The sequence below is a fragment of the Sinohyriopsis cumingii genome, chromosome 10 (genome assembly GCF_028554795.1).
Source record: "Sinohyriopsis cumingii isolate HCF-2022 chromosome 10, ASM2855479v2, whole genome shotgun sequence".
Classification (NCBI taxonomy): domain Eukaryota; kingdom Metazoa; phylum Mollusca; class Bivalvia; order Unionida; family Unionidae; genus Sinohyriopsis; species Sinohyriopsis cumingii.
This window is the reverse complement of record NC_142970.1, coordinates 85041025-85057788: the sequence shown is the minus strand read 5'-3', so window position 1 is coordinate 85057788 and position 16764 is coordinate 85041025. Positions and strand designations below refer to the sequence as shown.

Here is a 16764-nt window from a genome sequence, read left to right as displayed (position 1 = left end):
GTTGCATCTCAAGCCAGACTCAAGCAGAATGTATTTTATTCGCTCGGTAGATATACCCATTGCGCGTTACATTTTTCTTGTATGAACGTGTTACTACACCGACTAATTGATGCGACGAGAAACGCACGAAGAGCTTATGGGAATTAATAACTTGTGCACATTTGTTGGCATGTGAATTACTTTGAAATTATACATTGGTAAGTTAGAGAAAATGTAAGAGATAACCGTTCTTATTTTTTATATGTAATTTACCCGATTGATTTCGTTTACAAAGAGAAAATAGTAGATTTTAGCATTTTTATTTCATTTAGGTATACCAGTCCCTCACAAACTAGCACAGCACAGATTGGATCTTTGTAAGCAAAGTTTGGAGCTCATGAAAGTCTCCCAAGAGGAAGACGTTTTGGTGATCAGGATCAGTGGCTATTATGTTCAATTCATTGGTGTTAATGCCTGACCCAATGCCAATAGCGATCACCTTGGCAACGTGTTGCAGAGCAGCCGCCTCAACCGCGGTTAGGCTAGGATTACTTGACTGTCCGTCTGTCATAATAATCGCCACATTTGGAAATTCTTGGCGATCTCCGGTGGCTGGAGTGAAGACGTGCGTGCGAGAATACTGTAGCGCCTCTGCCGTATTGGTCGTACCAGAATCGTAATGGATATGAAGCGTAGCATTGACAAGCGCCTGTTTGTCGCTGTACTTGCTAAGGTTCCAATCCAAGCGTGTTCGTGTGCTGAACGTTATCATGGCTATACGGTTTTCTGTTACACTGATGTTCATCCCGCTAATCACGCTCACAATGAAATTCAACATCTGCTTAAAGTTCGAAGACCCCACACTGCCAGAACTGTCCACGATAAATAGGATATCTCTTCGACAAAGTCCCTGTCCCGAATGCACTGCAAAAAAAATCACAGAACGGTTTAGACCTTCCCCCTTGAAGTGATCGGCAGCGATATCATTCAGCTACTTATAGTGTGTATGTACGAAGTTGAATTTTCCAGCACATCAGCACAATAGTGGCTAAAGGCTGCCAACTAAAGGTAAAATTGCAAAATGTGAAAATGAGGAATCACACAAAATACTTACGAAGATAAACCCTCCCAAATAAATTTTAACGTCGTAACAACATACAATGTTTATAAGAAGCTGTTAAAATGTTATTTGAGTCTCAACAAAATATTGTCACAATATATATATATATATATATATATATATATATATATAGTACAGAAACGGGTTTTCTTTCAGTATCTATCAATAGGTTATGTACTGAACTTGCCTCATTATGCCTTGCTGATTAAAGGTAAATGTTGGAAGCCCCATTATGCCTTGCTGATTAAAGGTAAATATTGGAAGCCTTTAATAGGTATAAGTGTCAAATTGTATGTTTGTGACATCATTGATAATGGTCTTTACTTAAGGTGAAATGCACCAGTCTTCATGTTAAACTGCTCACCGCATGGAGACGGACGTGATGTTCAAAAGGTCCGATAAAAAAGGCAAACTGTATTTCATCGTTTTATTTTAACATAGGTAATAAGACATCTCGTCTATCAAACACAGTATTCATCAAAGCGATAAGACCAATCCCTGACATTCAATCTAAAGTTTGAAATGCGGATCCATTTCACTTCGGTATGAAGCTGTCACTTAACACAGCCTCAAACGCGCATAGAATATATATTAGTCTTATTCAAATTGACCTTGAAATTAAGTTTTCAATAATGATTAATTTTACAAGCATGCTGTTCAAACCATCCGAAAGTCGCCTTTTTGTATACACTTGAGTGGAATCGGCCATTACACGTTACCACGTACAACGATTTGAATCAGTCATCGACCCGAGTGAAATGAAAATTATGCCGTTGGACGATTTGGGTTCGTATAAGTATGCCTCGAACTAGCTCTTCTTTCATATTTATTATTTGCATCTTATAATGTAAAAGTACGATCTATTTAACATATTTATTGCCTTTGAATCAATATTTCCAAACAAAGACATTTTTTAAAATCAGGCAAACTTCATTTTTATGGGAGATATGAAAGATATTCCAAAGAAATATATAAAACCATAATTATGACAAATTATTATCTCGTTTGTTTGTCAACTTTTAACTTTATTCATAATATTTTGGTTTCCATTTGCAAGCTATACACATTCATTAAGAAACTTATGTCTATGATACTGCGTTACATCAATATGCGTTCTAAATCCAATACTCAGTACCGTTGCCAGTATTTGAAACGGCTCTGCTGTTTTTAGCAACATTAATTTTCTACAGATTTCATTTGAAATATTTGCACTCATACGTTTTACATATCCAGTCCGGCACGAGTTCTCTTACAGTCATCTTGTCCACTGGTCAATACGTTTATTGTAACTCTATGCAGAAGTGACACTAACATTTTATATTAGAAAAAAGCTTCTATCGGTCCACTGATTATGATAATATATTTCGAACAATGAAAGTGTATTGGATAGGAAAAAATGAAAACTATTCCTCCAAGACGTAATCCAGGACAGGAGAATCGCGGCACCTAATCACGTGACTGACATATTGCTATATTTTTAATATTGGTTATGAAAGTAACAATGCTATTTTGATATCTCCTCCTGGCTCATTGCTAATTAGTCCAAACTATTGGCACGAGACCATTTAACATGGAACTGTATACATGCATATATTCAAAAACAAGTAAGTACCTATTTATTAATCACACAATTTTCCTTCCTATATTATATGTATCCATTCACTACCTCTTTTTCGTACACTATCAGATATGCATGCATCTCTCCACCAATTCATCAACCCATACGTCTGTACGTCGCTCAGTCTACTACTCTATCTTTCTGTTCGTCTGTCGTTTTGTCCGCTTGTCTGTCCGTTCTTCTGTTTCAGTTTGAACCGTTCACTTGTCTATCTGTACATACCTGTAGTTGTAATTGTGCTTGGGAATGTAGTCGACACAACTGGTATATTGCACAGGTCTGTCTTACAACACGTGATGGAAATATCTCGTGACTCTAGCGATATTTCCGAATCCCTTTTGCCGAACGCTGGAAAACCGAACCCTAAGCCGTCGCAAACCTTGAGAGATATGAATAAATAAATTTTAATGTATTATGTGTTTTTATACCAATTACAGTGTCACAGGATGAACCCGGGTTGCGACTGGATTAGGGAAGACACCAAAAAGCAACTGCGTTTACAAGATGTTTATTAATAAACGCAATTTAAATATAAACAAATCTGACACCATTATAAACAAAAAGATAAGGAAAATTATAAAGTTCCTAACATGGAACTATCATCAACAAATAACTCAAACGAGAGAAAAACTCTACATTAATTTAACGAATGGAATTTCAAAACAAACGTGAAATCCTATCACCGATCAACAAAATAAAAGTGACCTACACCCCAATATAAAGAGTCTTGAATGTATCGTTCAAATAACGATTTAGAAAAGAATGTATTTATGAATGTATCGTTCAAATAACGATTTAGAAAAGAATGTAATTATGAATGTATCGTTCAAATAACGATTTAGAAAAGCAGTGTAAATTATGAACCTATAGATCGTTCATATAACGATAGGAAAGAATGAAATCACGAACCTATCGATCGTTCACATAACGATATAGCAATACGTGTAATTATGAACCTATCGATCGTAAACCGATATTGAAATAGGAATAGGAATGAATGAAATGATGAACCTATCGATCGTTCATATAACGACATAATAGGAATGAATGACATTATGGACCTATCGATCGTTCATATAACGATATAGCAATAGGAATGAATGAAATTACGAACATATCGATCGTTCACATAATGATTTAACAATAGGAATGAATGAAATTATGAAATGCAATTGTGGAAATAACATGGAACACTATAACTATCGTGGCGCCCATTTGACGACTAAGATGTTAATTCCGGTTCCACGCGCTCTAGTAAATGGCCAGAGAAGCACCCACGCATGGTCCGCTACTCTCAGTCTTTTGAAGGATCCCTCACATCACAGACCCGTTGGTCGCGAAGCCCTTGTCCCTCGCATCGAGAAAACCAGTCCAATCTTCCTATCCAACGTCACCAAAACACAGCGTATACGTCACATGAAACCCCACAGAGTTATGTGACTCCACATCAAACGATGTACAAGGCATGGCAGACATATATAAAGCAGCTCTACAGCTGGTGACTCGACATCAAACCATATACAAGGCATGGAATTTAGGCAGCTCTACAGCTGGAGATTAGCTTCCGTAAAGGGGTAAGCTTCCTGATAAGACTTGGCGTAATGTGTTTTGGTTATAGAGAATTTGCTCTATAAGTACACTAGCTGTGACAGATATGCCCAGCTAGGTACTTAGTTTCCCCGCTGCAGGCAATTTGTTCGTGCAGCACGGTCCGAGTTTCGCTCAGGATTTCGAAGTAACTAAGCCAAAAAAATATACCATGTTAATGTTTTCAGCTGTAACTACTGTGATTGATAGTTGAAGGTTTAACGTAGACTTTAAATGTTAATGCTATCAGCTATAACTACTGTGATTGATAGCTGATGATATAACACAGACTTTAAAATGTTAATAATATTATGCGTAACCACTGTGATTGATAGATAATGTTGAGCGTTTATTTCAAAGATCCACTAAATGGTTAAAAGAAAACTATTTTTCATCAGTTCAAATGCAGTTTCGTTTTATACCGTTTAAATTCACAAACAATATGATAGATGAATTGCTAAATGAATGGTTTGTCATTGTCCTTTAAAGTCAATTCAATACAGTACAAATCTACCATATTATCATGCTGCATTCTAAAGAAAGACTGTCATACGTGTAACAGGAAATGGTCGAAAGTGTGGTAGCAAAGGAGCTATTTCTCTTTCAACATTTCCAGTTGGATTACTTCCTTTTTATTTAACATTCCATGTGATTTTCATTGAATGGCATATAGTTGGCGCAATATATTTTCTATTTCTGGACTCGATTGCTATGAAGACGTGTGCAAGCCGTAAAATTATATATATATATATATATATATATATATATATATATATATATATATATATATATATATATATATATATATGCAATCGGTGGTAACTAAGTAAAACTCTGACCTTTAAGGTATGATTTGTGTATATTTCTTGTTCTTTGCTCTGTTTTCAAATGCATTTAAATCCTTGTTTAAATCAGATCACTTCTGGAAACGATCCATAAACAGACGCCATGAAGGTCCTAGGCTTTGCAAGGAGAGTTACTCTGATATCTTTGTAAGACCGAACAAAACTATTTTTACGATGGCATTCACTTGCCCTAATGATGGAAACTGATGAATGTGTTGCACAAATTGTAAATCAGCTCGAAAAATAGATGCTACTTTAATAATGACACTCATTCTACCACCTGTGTCATCCAAGATAAACTTATCAGAGACAATTAACGAAATTCATCTGTAACCACCTGTGATTGGAGAGTAGTGCTGGGATTGTCAGAGAATGGACCACCATAATGAGAATGAAAGTGCATGTCAACCTCAGACTGTTTAAACAACTCCCAGTGTTCTAATAAAAAATAATAAATCATACACAAGAAAGCTTTAAAGTCAACACCCGTCAATTGCGAATGCCACAAAGAATCAAGTATTGGCAATAGTTCTGAATTTGACTCTTATTTGCTACCATAGGTTCGATGTCTTGGTTCTGGACAAATACGGTAATTATGTGATCTAACTCTTGCATAATATCATGGGACATTAACATACGACATATTGGTTAACCGTGTTACAGTGATACCGATTTTAAGAAGATATGGATTCTATTTGAGAAATAGTGATATTCATGGGAATATTTTAAAAATAATATACTAGTCAGGAATCTGGAGATAAAATACCAAAAACGTGGATTACCATGATACCTAATAACCCACGAGATCGTAGGAAGGTATCACAAACACACACACACACAAACACACACACACACACACACACACAAACACACACACACACACACACACACACACAAACATACACACACACACACACACACGCACGCACACATTGTACTCTATAATGTTAGTTACAGTTCGGTGCTTTGACAACAGAGGCACATACATCTGTTCTTCCTATGATTAAGATCTTTTGATTTAAAATAAACTAAAATTTAAAAAAAGTGTTGAGTTTGATCCAAATCTGATATAAATTTGCGTTTGTCTGCATTAATTGTGCCGTTCATCCAATTTTTTTTAAAATGTGTCAGAGTTTGTAACGTGATTAGATATTCTTCCTTGTTTGCTAAGGATTTATTTGTGTGCCATCTCAATAGATTTTGCATTAATTAGGACTATTTGCAGAAGGCAGAACATAAAAAATTATTTGGTTCTAAAATTCTTCCATGTGGTTTTACAATTTGTATTGAAAACCATAATAAAAACGTTCCTTGGGACTACATGATTACTGTATAATGTTTGAATAATATGTTTCGCAAACGTTTCCTGGAAGTTGAGAGCCCAGATAATAGGGCTGTGATATCTTTTAGATATTAAGATTTTTGTGTAATTATAGCTATGTTGCACCGAAAAGTTCAAAGTATGGCTTATTCAAATGTGTAACAGTTCATGAAATATCTACAAAGACAGTTTGAGGAACATATATCAGTTACAAGTGCTACCATCACTTAATTGTGATCGTGCATAAAGTGCAGAACCAGATCAATAATCAAAATAAGATCACAACATACTTGTATTGTCAAGAAAATGACAACAAAATACCACTTTCTCATTATTCCAATCAATCTTATCTTTATTCAAGTGAAACATATCGAATAAATGTTCATAGTCTTTCGCTTTATAGTCTATATATCACTGGTTCAGAGAGGAAGGAGGTAAACTTCCGTAGGATATCATTATCTAACTAATATAATGTTCAAGTTGCGAATGCTCAAAGATCATAACAGCCTGGACTCAAACTGCATAGTAAATCAATCATTTGATCATTTACATTTTAAGGTTTTAAAATGTTAATGTTATCAGTTGTAACTATTGTGATTGATAGTTGAAGTTTTAACATAGACTTTAAAGTGTTACTGTTATCAGCTGAAACTACTGATTAATAGTTGATGATAGAACACAGGCTTTAAAATGAGCCGCCATTTGGACTTTGGATATTTAATTAATAATAATAATAATAATAATAATAATCGATTTTTGGAACATTATAAGAGGTGTAAGAAACAACAAAAACAACAATAAAGCATTAAATACGTTACAGTATGTGTGCCTCGTAACCGACAAATTTAACTTATAGTGTCGACAGGCTATTGCAAATATGTATCATTGATATTATGAACACTGAACATAATGTTACAACTAACCATATTCTTTTAGGTTACTTCGTGTAAGATCAGTTTTAAGGTTTTCATCCAACACAAATTGTTTTTCTCTCTTACTCCGTATTTCTGCGTATGTAGCCCCTTATGCATGAGATGGGAGAAGTGAACGGAAAAAAAGAAACGATTGCGATGAAATTGTGTGCCATGTTAAAGTCATTTAGAAAATGTGAACTATTAATACTTTTCATCATTATTTTCATACGTCATTAATCATTAATGAGTTGAAATTCATCGTTGATCGATAGGCCTGCAGTTGAAAGAATATTTATATATTCGTATTACTGCGCCATGGGCGGATCAGAATTTGATATACTATTAGAATTGGTATATCAAATTGCTTTATACCAACACTTTAAATGCCGTGTTATTTTTAATGTATGCTATATATATATATATATATATATATATATATATATATATATATATATATATATATACATGCTTGTATGCATCATTTTGTGTATGTGATGTGTGACTGTGTATGCACGTATTTGAGAGAGATAGGACAGACATAGATTTGAATCACCTCTTTTTTCTGACACATCATGATGTACTCGTGATGTCCATCAGATGCTTTGAGTTCCTTCAACATGCAGATCTGAAGACAGAAAGGTTACATTCTTTGTGTTCTTAGCATCGCTGAAGATTTTGCTAGTGCCAAGTGACAAACATTATTTTTCATTCAGGAACAAATTACAATAAATGAGTTCAAAATTATTAATATTTCATATTGCATGCGTATACATCAGTCATTATTGATATTAATCAGAAGAACGGTTGCATCATCTTTAATACTCGAATAGGATAGGAACAAATAAAAAGCAAATAGCAATAACGCAACATAACTTGATATGTGGGAAGTTCGTTAAATTATAACGAGTAAAAGATGAACTTAGGTTATATATCTCACATAATCAATGTACTTTTTGAACTAAACATTAGAATCCTAACAGCCAAGATGAGTATTCGGTGCATTTGATGTTGATGTTGCCGATGATCATCAATCAAAGGGAGTGTTGGAAAGTTTGAAATTTGTCTATCACCAGTTCCATTCATCTTTTGTGTATGCTTTGTCAATATATCCGTAAGAGGGCTTAGGGGTCATCCATTTAGTATGTACGCAAAAATCTGGCAAAGCTTGACCACTCCACTCTCCCTGTACACATGCGTACCTTTTTACCCCCCCCCCCGCGTATGCACGCTTGACGCGCCCCCCTCCCCTCGAATGCCATAGAACGGCCTATATTTAATCCACGCAGAAACGATAAAGGATTAATAATATCAACGTGTTTAATAACACAAATAGTCCATCGACGTTGAATGTCTGGCTGCAGCAAAGAAATAAGCTGCCTAACTTTCAAAAGTTTGTCTAGTGTCCGCTAAAATTCAAACGCCGACTGAACACAGTCGAACAGGCTACGTATTAGACAAACTATTATCGAATTCTTACTCCCCCCACCCCCGTTTCCTATTCGTACGTACATGATCAGTAGACCCCACCCCCATACGCAAGCGTATGCATTTGGGTTACCCCCTCCTCCTCCTACATGCGCAGGTTCTAAATGGACGGCCCTTACAGACTGCCATGTTATGGATAGGTGTGACCGTGAAGGTAGACTAAACAAAGAGTTGCACAGTGTATGTATGTGTGTATGTATGTATGTGTGTATGTACGCATGTATGTATTTTGTATGTATGTATATGTATGTATATGTATGTATCTATGTATGCATATGTATTTATATGTCTGTATGTATATATATATATATATATATATATATATATATATATATATATATATATATATAGGCATGTATATGTATGTATGTATATGTATGTATATGTATGTATGTATATATATGTATATATGTATGTATCTATGCATGTATGCATGTATGTATGTATATGTATGTATATGTATGTATGTATGTATGTATGTATGCATGCATGCATGTATGTATGCATGCATGCATGCATGCATGCATGTATGTATGTATGTATATGTATGTATATGTGTGTATGTATGTATATGTATGTATGTATATATGTATATGTATGTATGTACGTATGTACCTCATTATCACCACAAACTGCAGTTACGTTACAACTCGTGGGATGTAATGTGGGAGATTCGCAGTTATAGCAAGTCGGAGCTGAAATAAGACAGTTAAAATCTAATGTTTTCATCATTTAAGTTCTCCGGTAATAGCAATTGCACCATAACATAGGATTCCCTGCCACTTAAAAAAAAAAAAAAAAAAAAAAAAATTGCTGAGAAAAATATGCTGAGTTTCAGTATGATTTATCGTGCAGTTGGCATAAGGATTTGCAAAATATTAAAAACCGAAAGCATAATCGGGTCGATTTAATATTTGTTATAGTTTTGCACGATTCTTTCATATTGTTCCATATTGATACTTTTGATATTTTGCTTTGCATAGCTTTTATTTGGAATATGGAACAACCTTTTAGTAGCTGGAGATAATAAAATATATGCGTGCCAGGCGACTCTATCGCATTTAGTTTGTTGTTTATTGGGTTTAATTTTTAATAATTTAAAACAATGAAATTCAATTCAATAGTCTATTGCCATGATCACGTACATGCTCATATAGTATATAATACAAATATTGCGTGGTTAACAAATGCTGTGCTATATATTGTCCGCCATGTATAACCCATCGCGTTCTGCAAAATGGCGTCAATCCCAAAACAACAACAAAATCATCTTCAAACAGAAATTCAGTATGGTAGCTGGAAAGGAGAGAACTGATAAAAATAAATAAACATTTTGATGAAGTTCTGTAAAAATGACAATCATTTTATTATTTTAAACGCGTCATAACAAATTTAGCTGAATCACATATATTTTTAATTAGTACTAAACGTTAACAGCTAAATGCACTTTTACATGTATGTTTTGTTCGCGAAGTACCTATTAATTAGTATCGGACCATAGTTATTATATTCTGGCAACAGTGAACAGTAAAACATGGAGGCCACAAGACATAAAGCTCAGAAATAGTCATCATCCAAGTTACAATAAAGTTTCCTGACAGTGTTGAAATGACTTCTGGGATTGATTTTTTAAATGTAGTCGACAAGAAGATGTATCTGACACAAATGCTGTTTGTGGTTTATTATTGCTCTATAATCTGATAGACTTATAACATTCCTTTCACGTACAAAGTGAATAAATAGGGTAGCAGAAGTTAGTTATATTGTATGAGCTCTGATTTAATATTGGTTGGGAATTCTAAAGTTTGAAAAAATATTCATTGTTCATCGTGGTTTTTCATTGATACGAACGCAAAGAGAAATGCTAACAATGTACTGCTTATTATTAAGGGTAGAATACTTGTGAAACTCATCACGAAGTCAATATTTCGTTCCAAAATTGGGGAATGATGAATGTTGTGCTTGAAGGTAAGGAGTTATCTGAAATGTCTGGGGTTCCCCAAGGACAGGTATATGTGCCTATACTGTTTATATTCTATATAAACTGCCTGAAACTATAACTTTCAAAGTCGGATCCTTAGCCGATGAACGCTGCAGTATATTTAACAAAAAGAAAGAGTTAGACAGGCTTTTGGTTTGGCAAAAAGGGATGGGATATATAATGTAATTTAGGTAAAGTCAAGTTAAACAGGTCACAACTGCAAATCACAATACGCATAAAATAGGTCTTGTATCACTAACACAAAGAATCTGAGTGTTAGCTTTTCCAATAATCGCTAACAGAATGTTGATAAAAATGCTAGCGCGCCCCTAAAATAAATATGAAAAGTAAATAGAATCTCCGAAAAATTACTCTTAAATCTTTTAGTAATGCCAAATACAGAATATTGCTAAATTATATGGGACGTGAATGCTTAAAGAATACAAAAAGTAAAACAGAAAATCCGGATATTCTGGGTGATTACTGGCATGACTTAAGGGTGTCCGAGGTTTTCAGTAAGCTTGGTCTCAGGAGTTTGGAACAAGGATGCTCGAACGTACGGTGTAGTTCTATTTTGCAAACCTGTATACGGTCGCGCAAAAGGAAATTTCACACACATAATACTGTGCTAATACTATATTAATTATTTTCCCCTCCACCTTGAATATCTTTTAGCTCAAACATTACAAACGTTTTAAATTCTAACTTTGCTAAACATAAGTCAGAAGTTTTCTCTAACCGTTAGCAAAATGCTCGAATGTTCAAATTGCTTGAAATCTCCACCACTTGGTAAAGCGAAAATATATAGATAGAAAGTGATGATGTCTTTCTTAGCGTTCACTGAATTCACCATCGTCATGATATAACAAGATGTGCGGTTATCTGATTCGGTTAGGAAAACTAGATTGAAGAAGTCATAATAATAAAATGTTCTAATGATTTCAAGTTCGAGTCCCGACGAAAAATCCAAGATTGAATGCGATGACCTGTGCTGTATCCGGTGCAGTATGGTTGAGTACAGGTCCTTGTAAAACACAATAAATATCACTCCTGTTTTGGAGATCCGAATAAATTTTTATAAGAGATGTCTTTTTTCAAGAATTTCGTATGAACACACGTATATCTACAGGAAAAAAGAATTAGACCTTTTCAATCCAAATAATTTGAAATAACTTTAAACGACACAACAGACACTTTCCGGTGTAAGAGAATAACTGAGTGAATTTCTCTAAAACAAAGGTTATATCGTATTCTGAAACGAAGTTTCGAAAATCACGAAGTTACGAAATCGTGTTTATTTCAAGTCCGCCTAACATGACCCTGACTAAAACCAATCATTTTATTCTAAGAAATAATAAAAATAAATTGTTTACATCTTAAATCACGTAGTCCCATCATGACCTCGACAACAACCAATCATTTTAAAAGAAAATATAACTTATCTACGTGGTTTCTACTAATTTTGAATCGCTGTCAGGTTCTATGTCAATATTTGGTGTTTATTAAAATGAAGAGTCAAGGTCAAACTATTTTCTTGAAAATGTATGAGATCCTAGCAAACAGAACCACATTATTTTGACATATAATGAAATTTTAAAAAAAATAAAAGATTTTAAAACTTACAAACAATTAAATCAGATATAATTAAATCAAATATATATATATATATATATATATATATATATATATATATATATATATATATATATATATATATATATATATATATATATATATATATATATATATATATATATATATATATATATATATATATATATATATATATATATATATATATATATATATATATATATATAGTTAGTTGGTTAGCGGAATGCCCGTTAGACATTTTAGCGATCAAGGACACCAGATGAAAGCACACTACGGCATGTCATGAACAATGAAACCCGCCAAGCTAATAAACTCATTTTGTTTGCAAGTTAAGTCAACCCACGATAGATATAAGTCAATACTCTGCAAAACAAATGTATTGCATATAAGTATTTACCTACGGACTGAGCTAAATTGTAGAACTAGTGTACATAGTATGAAGACTGAAGCATATAAAACCTGTGGTGTCCTAGACAAAGAAGACTGTATTTCAACTAAACAAATCTATTCCAATTTTTACGGCAGAAATACGTAAGGCAATGTTCGAACCAGTCAACACTTAACGGGTATATAAAGGAGCCAATTACGTAAAAATATGCAGTGCGAACTATAACGCACATAACACATACCATTGAGCAATGCGAACTATAACGCACATAACTCGTACCATTGAGCAGTCGTGATTTTTCAGGTCATGCAAATAACTTTGGCATCAGAATGAATTAATCTAGAGAAAAAGATAAAGCTCATAACTAGCAATGCTAAAAAAAATTAAGCACAACAAAGTTGAAGAAATAACAAAAGTAACAGATAGACCTGTACATAGCTTTGGATATACTGAACAATATATAGTAAAACCATACAAAGCTCATTAATAATGAAACTAAGTATTGATAATGGGAAATTGCTACAGTTCACGATCATGAATAAAAAACATACAAAAATAAGATAAAATCATGTACCAGGAGTTACCAATCTATAGATATACATAACAATGCTAATTAACTGACACGTACGTGTTGTACTTTCGTCACCCAATGTGAGATGTCCTGTAAACGTCAGGTAAACGTTCTGCACATCTCAGACAAGACTTTAAGGTAAGAGGGATGTTCAGTTCTTAATAAAAGAAAGTTTATTTATTTTGTTATGTTTGAGAGTTTGAACAATTTACCTTTTCATTTTGTCTGGAATAACAGTTTACCCTGAAATTGTTTTGTCCTTGCTGTAATGCACAACTAAAATATTTATTCTGTCCGAAATCTTTTCGTACCGATTCTTGTGTGTGCAATTAATTCATTAATATTTCCACAGTAATCACTTAGGAAGACGTTTATCATAAAGCTTTTATCATAAAGCCAGCAGAAAAGTTTCAAAAATATGTGATATTTTTAACACTTGTAAAGTTTCTTCAATCATTTCATACACATGAATACATTTATGTCAAACAGTGTCATTCCTATAGCTGACTCTGCTTGCTGCCTATGCTTCATATATCGAGTCTCGAAGAGCGGTGTCGATCTGAATTTTGTCCCATATAAATTATATGTCTGTATTTGCTGAGTAATTGTAAACTGACCTTACGAAGTTTATGTGATCTTCAAGCTGTACTGTAAAGATAAGCAATTTCAATTTTAGGTCTTTACTAGCATCAAATACGAAATGTGTTCCATTTTCATGTACTTTTTAAACTACCTTATCGTCTGGACAGGTGGGAGTTATTTCAATGTTATCGTAATTGAATAAAAGCTGTCAATCTGCAATTTGCTACAACTTTGCATTGTATCGCAGATGCTTAATTGTCAACAAAATCAATTTTTGCATTCCCTGAAACCGTATTCTGAAAACAACTAAATTTGATCAATCCTTTATTTTGTATAGTCTTGAAAACAAGTTGACATAATTTTTCACTTTCATTGTAAAAGTCTGTAAATGTATATCCCTTCTCTCTAAAAACATTTGCATGAAGTTATTTCCATTGTTTTTAATGCATAAAAGTTATTGAATTGTTATTTTGTATTCAATGATTTTTCTTTTAGACTGTCTGATATAGTATTTCTTACAATTTATGTTAAGTACTGAAGTCTGACTGAACGATAATCTTTATAGTAGATGGTATATTTTGGACGCTGAAATTTGAATTTCTTGAAGTGTCTAAATGTATTTATGATTTTTATTTATACAATGAAAATCTTACAATTGTAAATGTAGTTACGATCAAATTGTCTCAATATATGAACTATTAACTGGTAAGTTACTTTCCACTTTTAGGGAGTTTCTGAAAAATCCATCTGCAACGATCGTGTACCAGCATCATTTAACAACTTGTGTCGTTAGTGCTTATTTTGAAGTGATCAGGTCTTATACACCCTATAATGTTGTATATATAGTTCAAACTTACAGAGCCAAATGAAAACAAACAAGGAAATGTAGTGGTGTGAACTTTGCAATAATGGATCATACGTACGGCAAAACCCACAAAACTTTGGACATGTAGACCGTGCAACCGACAAATCTGCACACAAGTTCGGCTTAGAAGTTTGGAGCAGTAAGCATGCGGTCGTGTCAATGTCATCACATTTCTGGCCAGAAGTGAAATCCGCAAGATACAGTCCTGGTTAAGTAACAATCGTGATTATATTATTCAAAACATATTTCTTTTCAATAACAGTTACGAAGAGAACGGAAACGGAACATTGTAACATTGTTTTTCTCACCTTCCTGACGCTTAGAAAGCACTTCGTATTTGACACAACGCAAAAAGAAAGTTAAAGTTCTAATTCGTAATTGGTAAATACACTAATCAATTTCTTGCCAGATCGCAACAATTTCTAGTACATGCATATTACATATACATAATATTCATAATAATAAAGCATTCAAAATAAGCACTTTTAATAATAATAATAATAATAATAATAATAATAATTATCTTCCAATACAGCCAAAGTTCCAAAGAAGAATCAGTAATAGGATGCGCACATTGTATTTTTTAATACATATTTGATCTTTGACACAATGAAATGCGTCTATTTTGTGCACAACTAAATATTCCTATGATCTATGGAGAAATATTTATATTGCCTCCATGGCACGATACCTAGCCTTTACAATTTTATTGAACGCGGACAAAAATTGACTTTCGAAAAGCTTTAATTATTCCTTGATCAGATCATTATTAATTTGAATATATCTTGGTAACAAATTTCTGATATTCTAAGCCCCGATTATAGAAGCAGAAAACAAAAGAAACCAAAGAAAAAAAAATAATCATCTTTTACTTGACTTTTTAAAGATAGTATAGTGTAATTTTCTTTCTTTATTTCAAAACCTTTAAGACTTGATTTGAAGTTGACGAGATGTACATCTAAATCTGGTTCAAAGATTGTATACATTTTTCCCGCGGAAAATGCAGTTCTCTAATGTTAAATGAAAAAAAAAAAATGTTCAGCAGACCTTTGCAAAAGTAATCCCGCATGGGGTCATTACTGCACTGTCTGGGAAATTGTTGGAAACTCTGGCGTCACGATCAAGACTTACTAACGATAAAAGAATAATACAAAGTCTTTGAAATATATAAATTCCAGTAAAAGGTATTTACGAGCCCAGATAAGTAATACAGTAAATTGCTTCCTGAACATGTAAGACACAAAACAAATAATTTGCATACTGACAAACAAACACTGAACCGATTTGATAAGTCGATGAGTCAAACAAAGCGATTTTATTTGGTTTAAATTTTGGAAGGTGCAGCAATATATGAAGGCTATTTATAACCAAGGCAAATAGAATAAAGTGTTTAGCCCCAGGATGCACAGAGGTAGCTAACTCAACCTAATAAATATGGTAGGATTCCAGCCCGCACGGCCTCACATACATACATACATACATACAGCATGACTTACCATACAGGAAGAGAATAAACAGCAATCTCATATTTACTTTTGCTTGCGTGTCCTACAAAAACCTCTTTGTTGTAAATCAATATAGTTATCTTTGAATCAAGAAATATCTTGCTATCAGCATTTCATGGCGCTCCCTTCAACACGCGGACCGATAATGTAATCGCAGACGGTGTCCCTGGAAGAGACATAGGGAATATCAGTCTTGTATTGGAAAAATTCACGAAGTTAATTTTAGTTTTGCTGACGTTATCTGTTGTTGGGCAAAGATGAAATTTTGGTAGAGATTGTATAAAGTGTCATTCTTTTGGGTTTTACGTCACTTGAACGTTCTGACGTACTACCACGCACAATGACTAAAGTGCCGATATAGTGAAATATGCCGAGATTACACCCTTTTT

General features: G+C 33.7%; 1 protein-coding gene across 1 annotated transcript; it reads right to left on the bottom strand.

Moving 5' to 3' along the window:
• Window positions 1-283: 283 nt before the first annotated feature.
• On the bottom strand, window positions 284-16546 carry LOC149790501 (collagen alpha-1(XII) chain-like). Its single transcript, XM_089971395.1, has 6 exons — window positions 16367-16546; window positions 14929-15075; window positions 9485-9564; window positions 7938-8009; window positions 2940-3096; window positions 284-903 (listed from the first exon to the last, which is right to left on the bottom strand). The coding sequence occupies exons 1-6, from the start codon at window positions 16395-16397 to the stop codon at window positions 332-334; spliced, it is 1059 nt and encodes a 352-aa protein (XP_089827521.1). The 5' UTR covers window positions 16398-16546; the 3' UTR covers window positions 284-331.
• Between the last annotated feature and the right edge of the window lie 218 nt (window positions 16547-16764).

Coding starts and splice junctions, on each gene's coding strand:
- LOC149790501 (XM_089971395.1), bottom strand. CDS start 16,397: ATGAGATTGCTGTTTATTCTCTTCCTGTATG. Junction 9,565..14,928: donor AAAGTTTTGTGGGTTTTGCC/GTACGTATGATC, acceptor GTCTTATTTCAG/CTCCGACTTGCTATAACTGC. Junction 8,010..9,484: donor CAGTTTGTGGTGATAATGAG/GTACATACGTAC, acceptor TTCTGTCTTCAG/ATCTGCATGTTGAAGGAACT.